At 37.1% G+C, this 25,724-nt stretch overlaps 1 protein-coding gene across 1 annotated transcript in view; it reads right to left on the bottom strand.

Annotated features, from left to right (window-relative positions):
- LOC138821335 (serine-protein kinase ATM) overlaps positions 1-25,724 on the bottom strand; it is a 105,520-nt gene that overhangs the window by 65,028 nt on the left and 14,768 nt on the right. Inside the window, exons 9-22 of the mRNA XM_070013482.1 lie at positions 23,018-23,187; positions 22,061-22,432; positions 19,344-19,538; positions 19,008-19,103; positions 16,909-17,134; positions 12,099-12,224; positions 11,315-11,434; positions 10,191-10,280; positions 7,519-7,690; positions 6,859-7,058; positions 5,489-5,571; positions 5,235-5,390; positions 4,401-4,476; positions 4,148-4,278 (exon numbers count right to left, since the gene is read on the bottom strand). Coding sequence (XP_069869583.1) covers positions 4,148-4,278; positions 4,401-4,476; positions 5,235-5,390; positions 5,489-5,571; positions 6,859-7,058; positions 7,519-7,690; positions 10,191-10,280; positions 11,315-11,434; positions 12,099-12,224; positions 16,909-17,134; positions 19,008-19,103; positions 19,344-19,538; positions 22,061-22,432; positions 23,018-23,187 — 2,213 coding nt within the window. The remainder of the gene's footprint in view (positions 1-4,147; positions 4,279-4,400; positions 4,477-5,234; positions 5,391-5,488; positions 5,572-6,858; positions 7,059-7,518; positions 7,691-10,190; positions 10,281-11,314; positions 11,435-12,098; positions 12,225-16,908; positions 17,135-19,007; positions 19,104-19,343; positions 19,539-22,060; positions 22,433-23,017; positions 23,188-25,724) is intronic.

The raw sequence follows: 25,724 nt of genomic DNA, 5'->3' as shown, positions 1-25,724 counted from the left end.
ATGGAGACAGACCAAGTAAATAATCTCATGTTGCAATTAAAACAGCTAGAAAAACAGGAAAAAATGGAACCTAAAGCTACTAGAAGAAGCCAGATAACCAAATTAAAAGCAGAGATTAACCAATTAGAAAATCAGAAAACCATAACCAAAATAAACCAAACAAAAAGCTGGTTCTTTGAAAAAATAAACAAAATTGATGGCCCATTGGCTAGATTAATTAAAAAAAGAAGAGAGGAAACCCATATTAATAGGATTAGGGATGCCACGGGAAACATCACCACACGTACCCAAGATATCCAAACAATTCTAACAGACTACTTTCAAAAGCTATACTCTCTAAAGGAAGAAAATCGGGCAGAAATGGATGCATTTTTAGAGAAATACAAGTTGCCCAAACTGAGCAAAGAAGAAGTTAACCAATTAAATAAGCCAATATCCTATAATGAGATACAGGAAGCTATCAAAAGTCTTCCAACAAAAAAAAGCCCAGGACCAGATGGATTCACAGCAGAATTCTATAAGACCTTTAAACAAGAACTAATACCCATACTCCTCAAGCTCTTCAGAGAAACAGAGAAGGAAGGAGCTATCCCAAACTCATTCTACGAAGCCAATATCATACTCATCCCCAAACCAGGCAAAGACCCAACCAAAAAGGAGAATTACAGGCCAATCTCCTTGATGAACACAGATGCAAAGATCCTTAACAAGATTCTAGCTAACAGAATCCAGAAACACATAAAAAAAATAATTCACTATGACCAGGTAGGCTTCATCCCAGAGACACAGGGATGGTTTAACATACGTAAGTCAATAAATGTAATCCAACATATCAACAGAGCCAAGGTCAAGAATCACATGATTATCGCTACAGATGCAGAAAAGGCCTTTGACAAAATTCAACATTCATTCATGCTAAAAGCTCTGGAGAAAATAGGAATAGAAGGAACATTTCTAAAAACAATAAAAGCCATTTATGACAGACCAATAGCCAATATTATACTTAATGGGGAAAAGCTACAACCAATTCTCCTAAAATCAGGAACAAGGCAAGGATGCCCACTGTCTCCACTCCTCTTCAATATAGTCCTAGAACCCTTAGCCAGGGCAATAAGGCAAGAAAAAGACATTAAAGGGATCCGCATAGGAAAAGAAGAAGTTAAACTATCCCTTTTTGCAGACGACATGATACTATACCTCCACGATCCCAAAAACTCCATCCCCAAACTCTTAGAAATCATAAATCACTTTGGCAAAATAGCAGGATACAAAATAAACCCACAAAAATCAGTTGCCTTCCTATACACTGATAATGTACAGGAAGAGAGGGAAATAAAGGGAGCAACCCCATTCACAATAACCTCCCGAAAAATAAAATATTTAGGAATTAACCTAACCAAAGATGTAAAAGAACTATTTAATGAGAACTATAAAAAGTTAAAGAAAGAAATTGCAGAAGACACTAGGAAATGGAAAGACCTCCCATGCTCCTGGATAGGCCGACTTAATATAGTAAAGATGGTAATACTTCCAAAACTAATATACAAATTCAACGCAATTCCTATTAAAATCCCAATGACGTACATCACTGAAATACAGAAAACAGTCCAAAAATTCATATGGAACAACAAAAGACCTAGAATAGCCAAAACAATTCTAGGGGATAAAGACAATATGGGAGGGCTATCCATGCCGAACTTCAAACTCTACTACAGAGCTATAATAACAAAGACAGCATGGTACTGGCACAAAAACAGACCCGAAGACCAATGGAACAGAATAGAAGATCCAGAAATAAATCCACAGGCCTACAGCCAGCTGATATTCGACAAAGGAGCCAAAGACATACAATGGAAGAAACACAGCCTCTTCAACCGCTGGTGCTGGGAAAACTGGGCAGCCACATGCAGAAAACTAAAAGTGGACCCCAGCCTATCACCATGCACCAACATCAACTCAAAATGGATTAAAGACCTTAACATTAAACCTGAATCTCTGAAACTACTGCAGGACAGAGTAGGAGAGACACTTGAACTAATAGGCACAGGAAGGAACTTCCTGAACAGAGTCCCAGGGTCACAACAAATTGGAGAGAGACTCGACAAATGGGACTACCTTAAAATAAAAAGCTTCTGCACAGATAAAGCTATCGCAACCAAGCTAGAAAGACAACCAACTAATTGGGAAAAAATATTTACCAGCAATATATCAGACAAGGGGTTAACATCCTGTATATACAGGGAACTCAAGAAACTAATCCCTCCCAAACCCAACAAACCAATTACTAAATGGGCAAGGGAACTAAAGAGGGACTTCTCAAATGAAGAAATAAAAATGGCAAAGAAACACATGAGGAAATGTTCATCATCCCTGGTGGTGAAGGAAATGCAAATAAAGACAACCCTGAGATACCACCTTACCCCAGTCAGAATGTCCCACATCCACAAATCAGCCAACGACAAATGCTGGAGGGGATGTGGAGAACGAGGAACGCTATTACACTGCTGGTGGGAATGTACACTCATACAACCACTTTGGAAAGCAGTCTGGAGGGTCCTTAGAAAGCTAAAGATTGACCTCCCTTACGACCCAGTCATACCACTTCTAGGCATCTACCCTGAACAACAGGAACCAATATACAAGGACACGTGCACCTCCATGTTTATTGCAGCACTGTTCGCAATAGCTAGGATATGGAAACAACCTAGATGCCCCACCACAGATGAATGGATCCAAAAATTGTGGTATCTATACACAATGGAATATTATGCAGCCATTAGAAATGACAAAATAATGGCATTTGCAGGGAAATGGATGGAGCTAGAAGGAATCATGTTGAGCGAGGTAAGCCAAGAACGAAGAGACAAACAGTACATGGTCTCCCTGATAAGTGGATGATGAATCCAAAATGTTAGGTGATATGACAAAACTAACAGGACTTAAGAAACAAAGAACTCCCACTCATCTGGTTGAACCACTACTAAATATCCCCATGCTGCTGATCACATATATGGTATATAACATATGAGCACCGTTATATATTACAGACTGTGATAGACAATTTGCTCCAGGAAAGTTAGAATGAACTTGTGACTTTAAATGAGCATCATTATTCCACAATACTGTGAATTTCCGGAAATTAAGTAATCACTTAATCACGATCAAAAAAAAAAAAAAAAAAAAGAATCTTGGGGAAGGGAGGGAGGGAGGGGATGGTAGGGGGAAAACAATGGAGGGGGTAACAATGTTCAAGAGGAAGTGGAAGTGTACTCATTACCTCACTCATGTAACTGTAACCCTCTGTATAGTATCTCTACAATAAATAAAATTAAAAAAAAAAAAGACTAATGAAATTTTAAGCAGGTTCAGACTACCCATTTATTAAGGTCTTGAATATATAATCTCTTTTCTCCTATAAGTGAAGACAATATCAAATGACCTCTAATGCTCTTGAAACACACTGAAATCAATCTGCCAGAAAAGCTAAACTGTCCTCTTGCCACACACTGATCAGAAAAGGCCAAAAAGTCCTGTCAATGTACTGTAATATTTACCCCAAAAGTGAGTATCTTGGTATCTTGACATTTAAATGGTTTTATGTGATGGAGAAATACTGATCAGTGTATTTTGCATAATATCCAACCACTTAGGGTAAATCAAAGCTTCTAACATTCTTTTTTAAATTTCTGTCGGTCGTGGGGCTTGAACTCTGAGCCTGGGCTTTTCTGCTCAAGGCGAGCAATCTACCACTTGAGCCACAGTGCCACTTCTGTTTTTCTGGTGGTTTATTGGAGTAAGAGTCTCACAGACTTTCCTGCCCTGGCTGGCTTTGAACCACGATCCTCAGATCTCAGCATCCTGAGTTGCTAATATTATAGGCGTGAGCCACCAGCACCCGGCTTTGACATTCATATTTATATGAGTGCTGGCACAATTTCTTTGTGGGATCTTCTATTATAACTCACTTACATCTAAATAGCAAAATTACTCAAATGATTTTCAGCTTTTATGTTGTAAAGCAGCATGCAATCTCTTCTTCAAATACATTAATTTATTTTCCCAATTATTACTTCATGGACATTTTAACTGTGCTAGACATTAAAAACGTGCAGAATTAGAAACACTTCATGAAAACCTAACTCATTACCTATTGATTGACCCTGCAGCCAACATACGAACTTGGTGGTGATCATCAGCAAGAAATTGTGGAAACACTTCATTTACAGGAAAGTCTTCTCCCATCACATTAAGAACAGCCCATTTTGAATAGGGATCGGCCTATAGAGAAAGATATGCGAGGTTAAATATGAAACATTGCCAGAAAAGTCACTCATTCCCAAGCAGAAATAAAAATTGTTTTGAATTATCAATAGAAACCTTACTTATATGGAACAACTTACCTCAAGCAGAGTTTTAAGGCATTTTACTAAAGCCATTCTTACAGAGGATGAACATTTCTTGTCCTTTGTTAGATGCCTGAAATCAAGTGAGATTTTCAATGTAAAATATTCATTTCAATAAAAACAGTCAAAAGAATAACTAGATATGTTTTTAATAGGTTGTTTGCAAAATTTCTTTCCGTACTAAATGAGTTCTCCTTATGTGAAACATGCCAATAAATTCTACTCTTCCAAAAATTCAAGCTAAATGAAACAAGTTCATGATAATGTTATTAGTTTTAACAATTATGCCTCTATTTGTAGCTGTCATATTGCAGAAAATCACAAACTTATTGTAAAAAGAATTTTTTTTTAATGTTTGGTTGTTCTATGAAAGGTTTCAAAACCACATTCTATATTGACTTTCAAATCCTTATCTAGTATGAGAGCTCTAAATTTCATATGTATATATATAATATATTTATGTATTTTTTTTTCTTCTGTAAGTATAAGGTGTTAAGAGGATGACAATATGGATAACACTGTGACAATGCTAGAACAAGCAAGAATTCATCTGATATATTTTTGTTGGACTTTATTTGCCATATTGCCACACTATTAAATGATTCAAAATTTGCAGAAAAATATACTAAACTAAGAAAGTGAAGCCTAAGGAAAAAAAATGGAGTTTTTCTAACAAGAAGGGAAACACATTACTTTCTTCTCTAGCTAAAATAAACAAGAGTTACCTAGAAGAATCAGAAGAAATCACTTATGTAGAATGCAAAATTTGTATTTGTATTCAGAGGCAGCAAAAGAAACAAACACTCCAAAAGGTAGACTACTGTTACCTACCAAAAGGCACCAATCACTGTGAGGAACTGTCCTTGTGCGTCCCTTGTGCTCTCAGTGTCCACACTGCCTTGATCTAGGTTTGTCACTACATGAAGGGCATGGTTTAAAATTGTTGTACAAACATCTTGGTCTCGACGATATAAAGAACACACAAGCCTATGGTGGGAAAGTTTAGCCTTGTAAGTTTAGCAGAAGACAACAACTTATAAACTGTAAACTTAAACTGAATGTAACATATGGTTTTAATTTCTTACGATAGTGGTTTCAGAAGCTCAACAACATCTTCCATGGGCAAAGGACATTCTTTTCCAGGAAGCCCCTTTAAAAGCACCAAGTACTGAGATGGGAGAGAAATATCACCTTTATTCATAGACCATTTACTTTACATATATAAACATAAGCTCATGCACACGTACATAAGAAGGTACAGATTTTTAAAGAAGGTATATAATTTTTTTAAATGCCTTGGAAGTTAAATACAATTGGTTTAAAATCCCCTCACAACAGCCTTGTGTAATTAAAAGACCAGCCATATATCACCTGGTCCTCAGTGCTCTCTCCAGTAAAATGGTTAAGTATCACTTAATTGGTCAGATAATTGGGAGGATTAGAGAAAATAAATCTCTTGCAATAAATAGCTATTATCATTATTGCAGTTAAGATAAAGAATCACAGACTGTATTAGGTCCCTATCCTTCCAAAATAATTCTGGATATAAGAACTAAATGACCAAAAACTATTATACTAATGAACTTTAGAAAGCAGAAATGATCATGGGCAGAGAAGAACTCAAATGCTTTCACCCATTTTCTTAGAAAACAACATGGTAATGACATTGGCAGATACACAGGGCTGTGCCCCGTTACAATGGTGTTGGTTACAACTAGGCAACCAGGTTTTGTTTTTTGTTGTTGTTTGTCGGTCGTGGGGCTTGAACTCTTTGCCTGGGCACTGTCCCTCAGCTCTTCAGCTCAAGGCTAGTGCTCTACCACTTGAGCCACAGCACCACTTCTAGTTTTCTGGTGGTTTACTGGATATCAGAGTCACATGGACTTTACTGCCCAGGCTGGCTTCGAACCATGATCCTCAGATCTTAGCCTCCTGAGTAGCTAGGATTATAAGCGTGACCCACCAGCACACAGTGGCAACCAGTTTTTGACAGTTGTCAACTCATTTTCTAGCTAAACTATGAAATTATCAGAGCGTTTCCCCATTAGCTGGAAGTAATATCTAAGTTTAAATGTTTCAGCATCTAGCTAAATTTTTTTCACAGTATATTCAAAGGGGAAAAAAATCTAAGCACATGCCTATAAATATCCCAGGAAGACAGCTTCATACTAGAAGTTTAAGGTCAGCCTAGACAAAATAGCAAGACCTCATCTTAAAAACATGTGTATGTATATACATATGTATGTATGTATAAGTGTGTATGTTTGTGTATACTTATATTTGTAAGTATACACAAACATCTATATCTAATTATATCTGTATATATATAAGTAGTCCAAAATTCATTTCTCAATTCAATTTATTTCAAGGCTTCAAAGGCACTGTGTGATTCTGATTCTTACACATAAGGCTATTACATTTAGAAAGCATCAAAGAGCTGCTTTGTTTGACTTACCACGTGCAAGTGGAGGGATTTAGCAAGATCCAGTATGCTAGAATCAAGCAACAATAACAATTTTCTCCGAATATCAGCTGCCCTAAATGACATAGTATTGGTCTGAGGCACAGTTACACACATGCACAAGAACCTGAGCATGTCTAAAAGAAGTAGATCTTGCTTTGACAGATATTCTTCAGCTAAAGGATTCATGGCACCTAAAAATAAAAAGCATTCATTAACAACTGATGGGCACAACAGTCCCATACACTGCAAACTAACTCAAACATCTGTCCTGTTTCCTATTGTCTTAATACTCATTTAAGTTTTACTTCTTTAAAATTACTCCTGTGTAGACTCAAATAGGAAACTAGTAAATTCAATTAAAAATCTGAGAAATTTAAAGTGAAAGGAACTATATGAATAGACTATACTAAGGGAAAGTGAAATTAGCACACAAGTGGTATCAATGAGGTTATTGACAATAGCAAATTAAAGAGTTAAAAGAAAACTGTTAAAGAGGAGAGAACAGGAGGAGAATTAACAAGGTAAGGTGAATGTAATCCAAATACATTACATGAATGCATGTAAATATTGTAATAAAATACCTCTTTACAATTAATTGATTAAAAAAATTAAAAGAGGTAAAGAAATCCCAAGCAGAAAGTAGATACTTACCAATGGTGCTCTGGCTCTCCCCACACTCAGTGGAATCACTCACATCAGCAGCAGGGCAATCACTAAAGAGATCCATGGATGAAGGATCATTTACCTCCCTCAGATGGTCACAAGTACCATCTTCTATTGATTCTATCTCTCCATAGTCAACTGGCTTTTTCATTAAGGATGCCTTCAAAGAAGAGAAAAAAGGTGTTTTTATTCAATTTAGCCTCTTTCAGAAGAATGCTGTAATTAAATGTTGTCACCTAAGTCAGCAACTCACAGAAAAACAAATATATGAACTGTAATACATATAAATATTGTATTTCTTCCAATCATTCCATATTATACTTAGACATTACAACATCTCTTTGAGCCACATAAGTACATAGATATAACTTTGTTAATAGATAATAAAGAAAAAATTCTAGATAAACTTTATAATGCCCAAATTGACGAAGCAGGCGAAAAAATATAAGTTATTATAAGATAATGACAAAATCCCTTCAAAAAGTGAAATTCAAGCTGGGTGTGCCAGCAGTCCAATTTACTTGTGAGGAGGAGGCAGCAGGATCACCTGATCCTAAAACTTCAAGGCCAATGGTGTAACACAGTAAGATTCTCTCTCAAAAAAAAAGGTTAAGGGCTGAGAAGGTGGCTCAGTGGTAGAGCGCTTGCCTTGCATGCCTGAGGCCCTGGGTTTGATTCCTCAGCACCACATAAGCAAAAAGAAAAAAGCCGGAAGTGGCGCTGTGGCTCAAGTGGTAGAGTGCTAGCCTTGAGCTGAAGAGCTGAGGGACAGCACCTAGGCCCAGAGTTCAGGCCCCACAACCGGACCCCCCCAAAAAAATAAAAGGTTAAGTTCACATTTCTTTTGAACATGCAAATCCCTTACTACAGTTTGTCCATATTTTTCAGAAGCCCAAACCAAAGTAGACAAAAGTAATGGAGAATTCTGTGACAAAATAAAGACCATTAAAATGATAATAAAAAACAGATAATCTAAAAATATACATACATATCCCACATCGTACAATACCATATACTTCTAAATAAAGTACAGAAGTATATAGATTATAGAATAAGTATAGTGACAAGGAAATATGCCCAGAACAATTAAGGTACACAACATTTCTTTACTCAACAGATATTTAAGTGTCTACACCTATGTCTGTTTATTGTTACATTTACCATAGCATGTGTGGTACACACATTAATAAGAAGGTAAAACAAAAACAAATACAAGAACATTTTACATGTATGCAAAGTTTTTTATTTTTATTTTGGTTTATTTTTTTGGCAGTATTGGAATTGGAACTCCATGCCTTGAGCTTGCAAGGCAGCTGCTCTACCACTTGGGCTACACCTTCACCCCTATTTTGCCTTCGTTATTTTTCAAATACAGCCTGTTGCTTTGTGCCTGGAACCAGTCTGAATCATAATAATCATCCTACCTATGCTTTCCACATGGCTGGAGATACAGGCTTGCCACACCATGACTAGCAAGACCCTAAGTCAGTTCTTCCAAATTTTTTGCCTGTCCAGGACTGAAACCATGATCTTTGCCTTCTAAGTAGTTTGGTGGCTCTGGTGGTGGCTCACACTTCTAATCCTAGCTACTCAAGAGACTGAGATTTGAGATCACAGTTCACAGCCAGAGGGGCAGGAAAGGTTTTTTGTTTTCTTTTGTTTTGTTTTTTTGTCACAAGGCTTGAACACTGGGCCAGGGTGCTGTGCGTGAGCTATTCGGCTCAAGGCAAGCACTCTACCATTTGGAGATAAGAGGCTCCTTATCTCCAATTAACCACCAGAAAACCAGAAGTGACGCTGTGGCACAAGTGGTAGAACACTAACCTTGAGCTAAAAAGCTGAGCCCAGGCCTTGAGTTCAAGCTTCTGGCAGCAAAAAACAACACAACACAAAACAAAACAACAAAGTAGTTTGGATTATAGATATGTACCATTGTTTTTGTTTTTAGAGAAACAATTGGGCTGGGTATATAGTTTAGTGATAGACTGCCTGCTTAACATCTGTGTATAATCCCTAGATAGCACTGTTACAAAAAGAAATTTTTTAAAAATTCAGAATTTTGGTATATTATGACATAGAAACAAATATGAGCCTGGAAAATTAGTTAATAATTTTCAATCTACTATTCACTAAAAAACTAATTTGACAAATTTGATTCTTACTGGTATGGTTGTCTAAATAAAAAGGTCTTAAGAGTGAAAAGGAAAAAAAGAAAAAGACTTTAATTCCTAGGTACTAAGCTGCTCATTTTAACAAGAAATCAAAGGGCTGGGAAGTTGGATCAGTGGTAGAGTGCTTGCCTCGCATGCATAAGGCCCTGGGTTCGATTCCTCAGCACCACATAAGCAGAAAAAAGCCAGAAGTGGCACTGTGGCTCAAGTGGTAGAGTGCTAGCCTTGAGCTGAAGAGCTGAGGGACAGTGCCCAGGCCCAGAGTTCAGACCCCACGACCAGACCACCCCCCCCAAAAAAAAGAAGAAATCAAATATATTTGATTTTTATTTATATATTTATGTTATATTCCTAAAATTAATTTTAAACTTCTACATTTATAAAAAATAAGATGCCATACAACGTAAGATTCATCTCTACCTTAAGAGATGCTTCAACAAAAAAATGTTTAGAATGAATGAAATATAACAACACAGGAAGCATACTTACTAAACTTTTACAAATATCTGCAATGTCATTCATCAGCTTTGATGTAAGTAATCGTAGGAAAAAGCCAGACGCAATCTTATTTGCATTTTGCTGTAATAAAGATAAAAAGATAAGCAATAAACAATAAAAATAAACAAGTATTCTTAGGGATGATAGTATTTTCTGTATATTGAATAAAATGATAGCGTTCACTATTAGGAACAAAATATAAGTTATTTCAAGCATAATAATCTATTAGAGTACTGATATCACACATGTCTTTCATTTTGCTTAAGCAATATTAAAATACCATCTAAAGCAATATTAAAATATTACCTACTAGTCCTAAATACAGCAGTTGTGTATTAGTTTACTAGTTTCCCCATTTATATCAAAACAAAGGAAAACACATCACAAAACCCAAAATAGATGCCAAAAATACTGATTTGTTTATGTACTTAATATTTATGTTTATATACTTAATATCAGTATTCAAAGAGCTTTTTGATTATTACCAATATCCAGCCTGCCTCAACTAAAACACAAGCCTGTCCAAATCAAATCAAAGATTACAGCACCACTCATTCTATCACATGTTACATAAGGTGATTTAAGCAAAAGAAACTAGTGTTCATAGAGTAATTTTTCCTCATTGCACTCACTAGCCCTGGTACAATGGTATGTACATTGTAAACTAGGTAACAACTTATTAAATGAGTAAAAATTAGGAAAAAGTATATAGCTGCATTAGAAAGTGGGAAGATAATAAAATGATGAAATTAGTTTCATAAGAAACTCAGAGGGGCTGGGAAAGTGGCTCAGTGGTAGAGCGTTTGCCTTGCATACATGAGGCCCTGGGTTCGATTCCTCAGCCCCACATAAGCAAAAAGTAAAAAGCCGGAAGTGGTGCTGTGGCTCAGGTGGTAGAGCGCTAGCCTTGAGCTGAAAAAGCTGAGGGACAGTGTCCAGGCCCAGAGTTCAGTCCCCACGACCGGACCAAAAAAAAAAAAAAAGAAACTCAGATTACTATTCTTTTTCACTCAATTTAACTTTAAATCAATCAATCAATCAATCAATCAACATCACCACCACCACATAATCTACTCTATAAAGAGACTGGACTATCAAATGAGAAGACACCTTACCTTGTTATACATGCAACTTGTATATAGCTGCATCATATTTCTCAGTGAACCAATTCTAGATTCCTCATTTGTCTTATTTTTAAACAGGGAGATACATTCTCCTGAACACTGCATTAGAGACTATTCAGAAAAAAAAGAAATACAAATTCCAAATAAAGATTCACTTTAAAGCCAAAAGTAAATGTTTCTAGATGTTGTCATACAATAAAATTACAAATTATGAACAAATCTGAGTGAGGCATGGTGTAAATACTGAACGGGAAGACAAGGCAGAAAGATCTCAAATTTGAAGCTCCTATATAGCTAGACACTGTCCAAAAAAAACCCCAAACACCCAAAATACAAAAATTATACCTACTTCACTTTGAAGAGTATAAAGCAATGAAAAGGTTTTAAGCTGAAAGCCTACTTGATTAATACATCCAGGATTCATTAGGATGAACCACTTTAGACACAGAAATAAGGGATCTACCTCTAAATACAAAATTCAGTTGTTTCATATATACATGGCTTAAAAGTAATCTATAGGGCTGGGACCCAAAAAAAAAAAAAAGTAATCTATAGACAAGTGTTTCATGTGTGTTGTGTTGTATTCCTATACTATGCCCACCCTATCACATGAGGTCAGATGTGGCATCACTACTGGCATTCAAGAAGTTTCTAGGTTTTGAATTTTCAATTTTGTTTTTTCAGATTAGTAACATTCTGTTTTATGTAACAATATTCCCAGGAATATTATTTCATCCAAATTTGTCTAAAATAATACTAGCATAAATTGTCCTACCTTGGCCTTCTGGAATAATTCTGATGTGCATGCTTCCACTTCAGTTATTATACCCGCATAACAATAGCAGCCAAGAACACCCACCAAAAGGCCTGAGCATCGTACTAGTGTTTCTGAATTTGTGACCTTAAACCACAAATAAAAAATCCATTTTATAAGCAATTCTGAGTATTCTAAAATTATCTTTTATAATAAATTCATGTACATATTAAGAAACAAAAGTTTAATCAACCAAGTTAAAGGTGGAAGAACATTAAAGGTCTTTAAGGACACCTAAGACATTGTCTTAACAATTTTAATGAAATGAATCATATGTTTTACCAATCTTCCTGAACCTAAGATTAGTGACTTTTTTTTACTAAAATGTCATTAGACTTGAAGACAGGTTACCAAAATAGAATGCAGAGTTTCCATATAGAGTTTACCAAGATTCCTGTAAGATCAACATTCTAAATTTCTATAGTTCAATTATTAAAACCAGAAATATAACAGCTATGCCATACTAAGGTCTAGATGAATAGTTAACTAGTTATACTACTTATCTTTTCTTTCTAGGGTACTAGTGTGTCTAGTTGTCAAGCTTTATGCCTTCCAATCTGTTAAGCCTGGCACAGCATCTCAGTTTCTGTCTCTCATGATCTTTACCCTTCTAAACAGCATTGCTCAGATATACTGCAGTATATCTCTCCTTTGAAGCTTGTCTATTTTCTCATAATTGTCTATTTCTCATAATGGAAGTTAGGTATTTTAGAGAGATACTACGTCCCTCTCAATACATCGTATCAAAGATGCATCTCCAATTTGAAAAAGAAACTTAAAGTATGGTGGGGGGGAAATCACCTAAGAGATCACTATAGAATTATGATAAGCAGTATTCCCATGAAAATTGGCAAAAGTATATTCTAATAGCCAAGTAGGATATATCCTTTTAAAGTAGCACAAGAATTTAAGTATATAAGGAAGGATCAAAGAAAACATTGACAGGTAAATGAATGTCTGTAAATCTTAGAACAGGAGTAGAAATTCAATTCATATAAACACTACAGGGACATTTTGAACTTATGAAGGACAACAACCGTGACTTACTCATCATTTTAGACTCCAAATATGAGTAGAAAGCACTTTTATTTTTGTGTCGTGTGGTTTGAACTCTGGGCCTGGGCACTGTCCCTCAGCTCTTCAGCTCAAGGCTAGCACTCTACCACTTGAGTCACAGCACCACTTCCAAGAAAGCATTTTTTGCTAGTCAGTACTCTTAAAACAATTATGTAGACTATTAAAGAATCTGTAAGGATTACACAGAGAAAAAAAAATTTGTTTTTATTTGTTTTGGTATAATACAAAATGGCATTCTAAGGTAAAATTAAAAAAACTAAATTTTGAATAAAAGTAAATATAATTATGACAGAAAATGTTAGTAATTAAGGTATGATGGACAAAACAGGACAAAACACACTGCCCCTTAATGGTTGCTTGGTTCATTTTCTTTGGCTACTGAATTCAATTCTGTGATTAGTTTGCAGGATTATTTATTCAACATTAACTATCTAACAAGGCATCGGGAAGGAAATAAAAACTGGTTAATAAAATATATATATATATACATATATGCATATGTATATATGTATGTGTGCATATCTATATATGTGTATGTATATATATATATTAGCCTTTTAAGAGAATTATGGCCAACTTTAAGAGATATTTGTATATTTAAAAATCATTAAGGCTGGGCATTAGTGGCTCAAGTTTGTAATCCTAATAGCTCAGGGGGCTGGAGAAGATCATGTTTCAAAGCCACTCCAAGGCAGGAAAAAATCTGTGAAACTCTTATCTCCAATTTACCCATCCAAAAGCCAGAAGTGGAGCTGTGGGCTCCAGTGAAAAAAGCTAATGGAACAGTACCCAGACCCCAGGACCAGCACAAAAATAAATATATAAGAAATCCTTAAATATCCATGGTAAAACATACTGAGTGGCATTAAAATTTGAAATATTAAATACTATGGAACTTAAAAGCTAAAAATTGTTATGACTGAGATTATATAAGAGGATCGTGTAGTAAGAATTTTAACATGTGGATTCCAGGTAAGATAGAGGAAAGAAACTTTTCTCCATGTGACTTTATTCCAAAGACAGTATTAGAAATCACAAAAGAGCTCACAGTACAACTGCAAGCCATGGAGAAATAGTGAAATAGAAAACCAAATCATAACCACTATGTAAGCCAGCTGACCCAAGTGAGAGACTAGCTGTTCTAGGCACAGGAAAAAACAGAGTTCTTGAATTTGGTGAGGGGACTTAGTATGACAATGACTCCTATGTGATAGGCAGCACTGGGGAAGAAACTAGTTTTGCTGCTCCCCATTTCCCAGTGAACTATAAAGCTGGTGCCAGCTAGAGAGGAGACCTAAGCTTTAATGACAACTGAAAACAAGGAACAATCCTAAGTCAGGCAGCCTGGGAACAGCCCCCACCCCTAGTACAAATACACACACAAATACACACACAAATACACACAAATACACACACACACACACACACACACACAGGAATAAGTTAAATTAACAAAGGGTAAGACAATAAAAACTATAAAAAAATAAATTGAAGAAGCCATTAAATGATAGAAAGGTCTCCCACATTCATGGATTGGCAAAATACTGTGGAAATACTAAGTTATCGAAGGTGAACTGCAGATGCAATTCAATCCTTATCAAAATCTCAATGACATTCTTCACAGACATAGAAAATCCATTCAAGAATTTATATGGCAATTCATATGGAAAAACAGACTCTGAATAGAAAAGTAATTCTGTGCAAAATTGGGGGTATTCAAATTACACCACTGAGTCACAGTAACAAAAATAGCATTATACTGGCACAAAATTAGAAACACAGACTAAGGAATGGAGAACGCAGAAATCAACTCAAGCAGTTACAGCTAAGCCGCCAGAGCTAAGCAGCTTGATAAAAGTGCTCAAATACATTGGAAAATAGACTGATTTTTCTGAAAAATGGTACTAGGAAACCTGGATATCCACAAATGAAGGTAAATGAATCAAAGATATTAATGTAAGACTTGAAACTAGTACAAGATGATATAGGGAAAACTTCAAAGTATATGAAACAACTTTCTGAGTAAGACTCTTTTTTTTGTTTTAGGGGTCCAGTCATGGGGCCTGAACTCTGGGCGTGGGTGGGTCCCTTAGCTCTTCAGCTCAAGGCTAGCCCTCTACCACCTGAGTCACAGCGCCACTTCTGGCTTTTTTCTTTTTTGCTTATGTGGTGCTAAGGAATTGAAACCCAGGGCCTCATGCATGCAAGGCAACTGCTCTACCACTGAGCCACCTTCCCAGCCCTGAGTAAGACTCTTAATAAGAGTAAGAATTAACAAATAGGATTGCTTCAGCTCTGCACTTCAAAGCAAGCAGTTAGTTATAAGAGTAAAGATACAAGCAACAGGGGCTGGGAATGTGGCTTAGTGGTAGAGTGCTTGCCTGGCATGCATGAAGCCCTGGGTTTGACTCCTCAGTTCCACATAAGCACAAAAAGCCAGAAAGTAGTGCGGTGGCTCAAGTGCTACAGTTCCAGCCCTGTGCAAAAGAAGTTCGGGAACAGTGCCCAGACCCTGAGTACAAGCCCCAAGACTGACAAAAAAAAAACCAAAAAACAAGCAACAATATGGAACAAAATAGTCTCAGCTTTTTATTAAACAAGATATGCATGCACACGCACATACACACATACACACACACACAGAGAATATAAAGAACTAACAGATTAAACTGCAATATCTAAATAACCCAAATAACCCAATCAGTAATTGGTAAATAAAACGTTTCCAAAAGAAGTGCAAATGGCCAATAAACACATGAACAAGTCTTCATAATTCTCAGCCATAAAGGAAACAGAAATAAAATATCATTGAGATTCAATCTCTCCTTAGTATGAACTACTATCATCAAGCAATTTAAGATTACAGGCTCAATCCTGCAATCCTATCTACTCGGGGAGGCCATTCCAGGTATAAAAGTTCAAGAAACTCAATTTTAATCTCAGTGGCTAGGAATGGTAGCAAACACTTGTCATCCCTACTTATGGGCAAAGTACAGTGGCATATACCTGTCAACAAAGGGATGCACAAATAGGAGGATCACAGTGCAAGTTGACACAGACATCAAGTGAGACCTTATTTTTAAAATAATGTATAAAGGGACTAGGAGTGGTTCATGAGAAGAGTATCTGCTTAGCAAAAGTGAGACCCTTAGTTCAACCACAGTATTACAAAAACAAACAACAACAACAACAACAACATAACAAATGGTGGTAAGGATCTAGTGTGAGGAGGAATCCTTACCCCTTGTATACTATTGCTTGGAATAGATATTAATTCAGCCACTCTGACCTTTTAAATTATCCCCTTTCATTTCAAATGCCACCAAAATCTACCAGATGGTTTAAACTGTTTGCTTCCTCTTATTATAGTATCTTCTGCTTTTGTACTGAGAGGTTCATTTCATCATGTAACTCATTTATGCTTCAAACTTTACAACTTTACTATTCTCTATTACCCTACTCAAAGAATTTTTTTATGTCTATCAAGACTCCTGAACAACTGACATACTCAAAATCAGTCTTCAGTTTTTCCTTGTCCATGCTGCTTTCCCTAATTTTTTGACATGCTTGGCAATTTGCTTTTAAAACCAAGACTATCACTACTTTTGGGTGCCATTCATGTCCCCATTTCTCCTACCTCACAAATTGAAGTTGAATCAAATATACAAGCTTTACTTTTTAAAACAAATCTCACCTCAGATGAGTAATTATTGAGAAGCTGTTCTGATAATTTCAGAAGACAGTTATCCAATGATTCCTTGAGATTTGAATGGACAGAAAGGCCAATACTAGATTGATACTTCTCTACAGCACATTCTTTCACAATGGTTAAAAAATCCATTTTGTCAAAAGTTGTCTGAAGAAATAGTTCTTCTACTTCTGAGAATGAAGGCTCTTCATTATCTTTGTGGTGATTTCCACTTCAAGAAAGGGACATATTTGATTTATAGCCAAACCAGCTCATATTACATACCTCCCCATAATAGAAACACATTGCATAAAAACATCAAGCATTTTCTTCATTCAAAGTCTGCTTACATAAGAAATGGATTATTCTGTTTCTCTAGGAATCTATACGTACTTTTATAAAATTTCACTATTCAGTAGCAAGTTACTAACAGACAAAACACAGAATTTCAAAGGCAAAATCAGGAATGTATTTTAAAAGAACATAGTAACACTAGATATAAATGCTGAAAATAACTACCTGAAAACAATTTTTTCATCTGCAATTTTTCCAAAATTTATTTTCTTTCATTTTTTGACCTTGTGGTACAGATTAAGAATCTGTGTTCCTGAGATATCTTCAACACAGTGACAGACATATATAAGAACTAAAGTTTTACACATTTTCTTTTTTTTCCCCTTGCAGCACTTAGATTTGAACTCAGGACCTCTTGATTACTAGGCAGGTGCTCTACCATTTGAGTCACACTCCCAACCCATTTTTTGCTTTACTTATTACTTTTGATCCAGGGTTGTCCGTGAACCACAATCTTCCTGTATATACTCCTAGCTGAAATTATATAAGTGTAAGCCCCCAAACCTGGATTCTTGAGCGGGAGTTTCACTAATTTTTTTGCCAAGGCTAGCCTCTGACCACAATCTCCACATCCCAAGTATCTGGGATTATAGGTATGTGCCACCATACCTGGATGTTCACAGATGGTTTTACTTTGAGACAGAGGGTCATTACATTTGTCTAAGTTAATCTCAAGCTCCTGAAATAAATAATCCTCCTGTCTCTAGGCCTCTCAAGTGCTGGCATGTGTCACTGTGCCCAATTATCATTATTTTTTGTTAATTCAATGGCTTTTATTTTTTTGTCAATTTTTTTTCTTTCTCTCTCTTCTTTCCTTTCTTTCTTTTCTTTCTTTTTTATTTGTGAAAATACCGTACAGAGGGGTTACAATTACATGGGCAAGGTAATGAGTAAATTTCTTATCAAGCATTGTTGCCTCCTCCGTCTCCCCTTACCATCCCTTCCATCTCTCCTTCCCCTCCTCCATCCCCCCCACTATTATTTTTTAAAACTAAAAAATTTTACCTCATGCATAAAAATGGACCACTCCTAAATCATTTCACATAAGCTTAACATTCCTAAGTTCCCATAAGAATCATTCAAATTGTTTGTACTGACATTTGGCATATTACATTACATACCATTAAAAAAGTAATAGCTTCTATCTAAAGTTATAGGACACCGATTATAATTGCTTATTTACATGCATCCTTATTTACAAGAAGCCTTACACTTGATGATGTTTTTACTTAGCCAAATTAGTTCTTTTTTTTTTTTTTTGGCCAGAAATGGGGCCTGAGCACTGTTCCTGACTGTCCCTGAGCTTCTTTTGCACAAGGCTAGCACTCTGTCACTTGAGCCACAGCATCACTTCTGGCTTTTTCTGTTTATGTGGTACTGAGGAATAGAATCTGGGGTTTGCATGCTAGGCAAGCACTCTACCACTGAGCCACATTCCCAGCACACACACACACACACACACACACACACACACACACACGCACATGCACACACACACACACACACACACACACACGCACACGCACACACACACGCACACACACACACTTTAAAAAGAATTATTGTAAGGGTGATGTACAGAGGGGTCATAGTTATGTAAGTCAGGTAATGAGTACATTTCCTTTTGAACAGTGTCACCCCCTCTCTCATTCTCTCCAAATTAGCTCTTAAGACCAAATTATTCTGCCAAAAATGTCTTTGCAACTAAAGCTGTATCTTAAAATATTACAGAACGCTATTAGATAACATACCATTCTGGCACACTTTGGAAAAAGTTCATTGCAGCTTTACAGTTTTTCATGGTGAGACTCACAAGAATTTTCTCCAGCATGAGATGAGGAAGCTTACTATAAAGAAAAATAAAAGCTTCACTTAAAAGACTCTAAGGCATTAAAAAGAATCCCTTAATATCTATGTACACCTATACCTATGCAATAAAACAAGAATATTTACTTCATTAGGGCTCATCCTGGAAAATTTGGCAGTATCATTATAAATTCTACTAGTTTCCAGTAAGTAGAGGAAATCTTACAAAATGAAACTAACAAAAAAAACCCTCATCAATACAATGAATAAAGTGAAATTACCTCTGAAGAACTGGAGGCAGCACTGTGCTGTATTCTATGTCATCCTCTAACTGATAGAATAAAAGCCATCTCATAATTGATTCCTTTAAAGAAAAGTTCCTATTAACTTCATATACATTCTGCTCTGTTCCTATTTTTGCTGTTTCCGGAACCACACAGACAGCCAGTGCCAAGGTCAAACAGCACACTGCAGGACTATGAAGAAACAAAGACATTGGTTAAGGTAAGTTCTCTGAGATGTGGACAAGCTTATCCCTTTGCCTGCAATGCTTATGGCAGTGCTACACACAAACATCTAGTTAACAAACCTGTAAAAGAGTCTAGTTTAAAAAAAAAAAAGACTGTTTTACACTGGAGACGATTCTTGGTTAAAAGTTCTCTTGTAGGAGTTAGGCTCCAGTGGCTCATGCCAATAATCCTAGCTACTCAGGAGGCTGATATCTGAGGACTGAGGTTTGAAGCTAATCCGGGCAGAAAAGTCCCCAAGACTCCTACCTCCAATAAATTTCTCTGAAAAAGCCAGAAGTAGTGCTGTGGCTCAAGTAGTAGAGACTAGACCTGAGCACAAAGAGACCTAGGGAGAGGGCCCAGGCCCTCAAGTCTCAGGACTGGCAAAAATAAATTCTCTTGTAGGGCTAGGGGCATGGCTCAAGGGTGGAAAGCCTGACAGCAAGCCAAGATTCTTTGTTCAAATCCCAATATTTTTTTTTTGGAGGGGGGGTGTCAATCATGGGTCTTGAATTCTGGGCTTGGGCACTGTCTCTGAGCTCTTCAGCTCAAGGCAAGCACTCTACCACTTGAGCCACAGCGCCACTTCCGGTTTTCTGGTGGTTAAATGGAGATAAGAGTCTCACAGACTTTTCTGCCTGCGCTGGGTTTGAACCTCAATCCTCCGATTTCAGCCTCCTAAGTAGCAAAAATTACATGCATGAACCACAGGCGCCTGGTTCAAACCCCAATATTAGGAAAGAAAATCTTATAATAATAGTATGCAAGGGGACACTGTCCAAAAAAGAAATATATTCATTACTCAAGTTATATAACTATAGCCCTTCTGTACATCACCTTTATTTTATTTTCTACTTGTGGGTCTTGAACTTGGCCTAAGCATTGTCCCTGAGTTCTTCAACTCAAGGCAAGTGCTCTACTACTTGAGCCACATCGCCACTTCCGATTTTCTGGTAGTTAACTGGAGATAAGAGTGTCATAGACTTTCTAGTCCAGGCTGGCTTTGAATCCCAATCCTCGGACCTCAGTCTCCTGAGTAGCTAGGATTATAGGCGTGAGCCACCAGCTTCCAGCTATACATCACCTTTACAATAACATTTTAAAAATAAAATCATGATGGGTGTGGTGGCTCACGCCTGTAATCTTAGCTGCTCAGGATACTGAGATCTGAGGACTGTGATTTGAAGCCATCCTGGGCAAAAAAGTCCCCATGAGACTCTTACCTTTAGTTAACTACTAGAAAACCAGAAGTGGAGCTATGGCTGAAAGTAGTAGAGCACTAGCCTTGAGCAAAAGAGCTCAGGGACAGCACACTGATACTGAGTTCAAACCTGGTAACGGACAAAAAAAAAATTTTTTTTAAATAAAATAGAATAAAATTACTGATTTCACCAGTGGTGGAGGTATGAGGGAAGGGTCATAATAATAGCATTCAGTCTATAAAAATAAAGTTTATAAATACATTTTATTTACATTGTTATTTGTACAGGTAAGAAATTAATCTTTTAGGGGCTGGGAAGTTGGCTCAGTGGTAGAGCACTTGCCTTATATGACTGAGCCCTGGGTTCGATTCCTCAGCACCACATAAGCAAAAAGAAAAAAGCCGGAAGTGGTGCTGTGGCTCAAGTGGTAGAGCGCTAGCCTTGAGGTGAAGAGCTGAGGGACAGCGCCCAGGCCCAGAGTTCAGGCCCCACGACCGGACCCAAAAAAGAAAAAAAAAGAAATTAATTTTTTAAATCAATCAGCCTACTTGTAGAAGAGGAACACAAAGGTGCAATGCCTATGTGTATCTCATATAATATTTATTGAAATGAACTCCAGGAAATAGAAACAAGAGTGTTTTGTTGCTGTTTTTGTTTTTTCATTTTGTCTTGCTTTGAATGTGTAAGAGGAGGCACAGAAATAGAGTGACAAAAGGGTAAACAAATGCACCTATGACACTCACTAGACAGTATGTTGAATATGAACTATACAACTTGTTGATGAGGATGGAAGAGAAAAATTGGGAGTGAGAGAAGAAGTGATATTATCCAAAAATAAATGTACTCTTTACCTGATTTATGTAACTGTAACCCCTCGGTAATTATCTGGGAGTATGGCTTAATGGTAGGGTGCTTGCCTACCATGCATGAAGCGCTAGGTTCAATTTCTCAGTACCACATAAACAGAAAAAGCCGGATGTGGTGCTGAGGCTCAAGTGGTAGAGTGTTAGCCTTGAGCAAAGAGAGGCTCAGCGACAGTACCCAGGCCCTGAGTTCAAGCCCCAGGGATGGCAAAAAGAAAAAAAAAAGAAAACAATAAAGTTTTTAAAAAACGGCCTTAGTAAAATTTTACTTCTGAAAAATTAAATTCACATTTATGTATTTATTGCATGTAAGTCCTCCTGGACAAATGTACATTTAAAATACAATATGTTCAACTGAAGTATGAAAATGATCAAAATCTATGTATATATCCGTAAATTCTGATACAATGGATATACAACCTACCTTGAAGGTTTGCAGGCTGAGCCAGTAAATAGCTTCCAGAATTCTCTGTCAACTTCAATTAAACTTCCTTGAATAATAGCTCTAAGTAAGCCAAAGTTTTCAGTTTGTATTTGTTCAGAACTTATGCCACGAAAGGTAATACACCAAATTTTAATCCAGAGTTTCAATAATTCTGACTTTTGAGAGCTTTCTAGATTTGACTTCCTTCCTTGACACAATGCAACTTGGGTAAGACATTGTAACACATATGGTGTTCGCTCCCCATGTCGCTGTTGAGGCAGAAGCTGGTACAAGATTAACAGTAATGGAGAGAGCTCACAGTTAGGTAAACTGGCAGGATACTTTGATATTAGCTGAGTTGTAATCTGTAGCCTAAAAGAGGGAAACAAATGAATATGGAAAAATTTAAAATTCCACCAACAAGCTAAAAAGGCAAATATAGAAACATGACACCTTTATACTATCTTAATTAAAATATCACCTTCCTACTTTTCCTGGTACTGTCTTCAAAATAAAGTAGTTATTAGAGCTAGATGTATTCAACTGGTAGAGTATCTACCTGTTTCAGAAGCAGGTGGTGAGTACAACCAGTATTGGGATAAGTGGGGAGGTGTCTAGGGAAGAATACCAACATTTGTTCATGAAGATGGCAAAACAAAATCTCACTGAAAGGAAGGGTAAAGTGAGTGTAAGCAGAGGAAGAGGGGACGGGAAGGGTCAAATCAAAGTACTGAATATGCATGTGTGAAATGCCTTAATGAAACCTCTTTGAACAATTAGCATATACTAAAAAACATATAACAGGAGTGTAAAACGACCTATCCAGGGTCTGGACACTAGATTGGTTGAATGGAGAAGGTAAAGTCTAGTTAATACGGTCAAAATATTTAGTCTAGATGTTTTCTGAGAAAAATATGACTAAAATGCCAATAAATAAGGAAATATATAACATCTTACCAAGGCACAATATCAAAATCATTTTGTGACTTCTGAAGATAATCTTTTATTACTCCCCAACCCAGTTCTATTTTCCTTCTTTTGCAAGGTATACTGCAATCGGTAGATTGTCTTTGTGTAGCAGCATAAGACTGAGAAATCTCCAGGGATCTGGTATCTTCATTAAAAACCTGTAAAATGAAAATAAGCTTATATTTTTTTCAACTGCTACCATTTTCTAATCATTCCATGGAAAAAATTCCTTATGAAATGAAGATACAAGAAATGCACAATGCAAGAGCATTAAGTTATAGAAGTGTGTGTGTGTGTGTGTGTGTGTGTGTGTGTGTATGAAATAGTAAAAAACATGTTAAATGATAAAAATGACATTCTTAGGAAGTAAATATTTTATTTCCTGAAGAGATTTACTGAAACACACCAAGAAATCTAAAAGCAAAAATCTATACTGTCAGGGGCTGGGAAGGTGGCTCAGTGGTAGAGCACTTTCCTTGCATGCATGAGGCCCTGGGTTCGATTCTTCAGCACCACATAAGCAGAAAAAAAAAAGCCAGCAGTGGCGCTGTGGCTCAAGTGGTAGAGCGCTAGCCTTGAGCTGAAGGGACAGCGGCCAGGCCCAGAGTTCAGGCCTATGACTGGATCCCCCCAAAAAAACAACAACAAAAAACCTATACTCTCAAAGGGATTAAATTTAAATTATTACTAATATATATGCGTGAAATTTCCACCTAGGATATTAAGAAAAAGTTTTACTTAACTGATGTCTTACTCCTACAATTCCTAGCCACTCAGGAGGCTGAGATTTGGTTCAAGGCTAGCCAGAAAAGTTTACCATATCTTATCTCCTGTTGTTTACTGATAAAAAGCAGGACTGAAGCCATGGTTCAAGTGGTAGAGTGCCAGCCCCAGCAAACACAAGACCTGGAGTTAAAATTCTAATTCCACAAAAAAGTGTTTTTTGTTGTTGTTGTTTTTGTTGTTTTTATCCTAAGGCCTGAGATCTGGGCCTGGGCACTCCTGAGCTCTTCAGCTCAAGGCTACCATCCTACCACTTGAGTGACAGCACCACTTTCAGCTTTTTCTGCTTATGTGGTGCTAAGGAATCAAACCCAGGGCCTCATGCATGCAAGGCAAGCACTCTACCACTGAGCCACCTTCCTAGCCTCACAAAAAAGATTTTACATAATGATTAGGCCATCTGATCAGTAGTTAAGTAAAATGTAGTTTATCCATATAATCAAATATTCAACATAAGAAGTTTGGGTACTGGCTGATTCATGATAGAACATTATGCTGAATGAAGGAAGCCAAACAGAAAAAAAAACACATATTTTATCTGAAGTTAACAAAACAGGCAAATCCACAAAGATTAGAAGTATATCAGTGGGCTGGGAAGATGGCTAGTGGTAGAGCACTTGCCTTGCATGCATGAGGCCCTGGGTTCGATTCCTCAGCACCACATAAGCCAAAAGAATAAAAGCTGTGGCTCAAGTGGTAGTAGAGTGCTAGCCTTGAGCTGAAGAGCTGAGGGACAGCACCCAGGCCCAGAGTTCAGGCCCCACAACCAGACCCACCCCTCCCCCCCAGAAAAAAAAGAAGTACATCAGTGACTGGCTGCCAATGGCTAATAGAAGAGAGAATTAGGACTGAATGCTACAGCTCTTACATTTCTTTTGGTGACAGAAATACTCTGTATTAGGTAGCAGTGATGATTTTACAACAAAGTAAAAAATTCTTAAAAATCACTGTTATAATTATTAATTTGTAATTTTTCATGCTATAAAAATGTATTATTCAAGTTAAAAAAAGAATACATTAGTTAGGGTCATCTTATTTCTTATCAACAATATTTTAAGAATGTTAAAGTTCATTATGAATTTTCATTAAGCAATTACGTGCAAAAGTTGTATTTTAAGCTGGGTGCTGTGGTAGCTCATCTCTGTATTCCTACCTACTCAAGAAGCTGAGGTCTGAGGATCCTGTTCAAATCCAGCCCAGGCTGGAAAGTCCATGATACTCTTTTTTTTTTTTTTTTTTTTTGTCGGTCGTGGGACTTGAACTCTGGGCCTGCGCGCTGTCCCTCAGCTCTTCAGCTCAAGGCGAGCGCTCTACCACTTGAGCTACAGCGCCACTTCCGGTTTTCTGGTGATTTATTGGAGATAGGAGTCTCATGGTCTCTCCTGCCCGGGCTGGCTTTGAACCGCTATCCTCAGATCTCAGCCTCCTGAGTAGCTAGGATTACAGGCGTGAGCCACCAGCGCCCGGCTCTCCATGATACTCTTATCTCCAATTAACCACCAGAAAACCAGAAGTGGAGCTGTGGCTCAAAGTGGCAGAGCTCTAGCCTTGAGCAAAAGCATTCAGGACAGCACCCAGGCCCCAAGTTCAAGCCCCATATCTGGTAAGAAAAAGAAAGGTAAGTTTTAAATAAAAAGAGTATTTCCAAATATTGGAGGTGGGGGTGTTTTTGTTTTTGTGTGCTGGTCCTGGGGTTTGAACTCAGGCCTCGGCACTGGCCCTGAAATTTTGTGCTCAACATAAATGCTCTACCACTTGAGCCACAGCTCCATTTTCAGCTTTTGGTGGTAAACTAGAGATAAGAATCTCATGGACTTTCCTGCCTGGGCTGGCTTTGAATTGCCATCCTCAGATCTCAACCTCATGAGTAGCTAGTATTACAGGACTAAGCCACCAGTGCTAAGCTCACATA

This window comes from Dipodomys merriami, unplaced genomic scaffold, assembly GCF_024711535.1.
Source record: "Dipodomys merriami isolate MVZ:Mamm:240054 unplaced genomic scaffold, mDipMer1.0.p SCAF_91, whole genome shotgun sequence".
Lineage (NCBI taxonomy): Eukaryota > Metazoa > Chordata > Mammalia > Rodentia > Heteromyidae > Dipodomys > Dipodomys merriami.
This window is presented reverse-complemented; position numbering and strand designations above follow the sequence as displayed.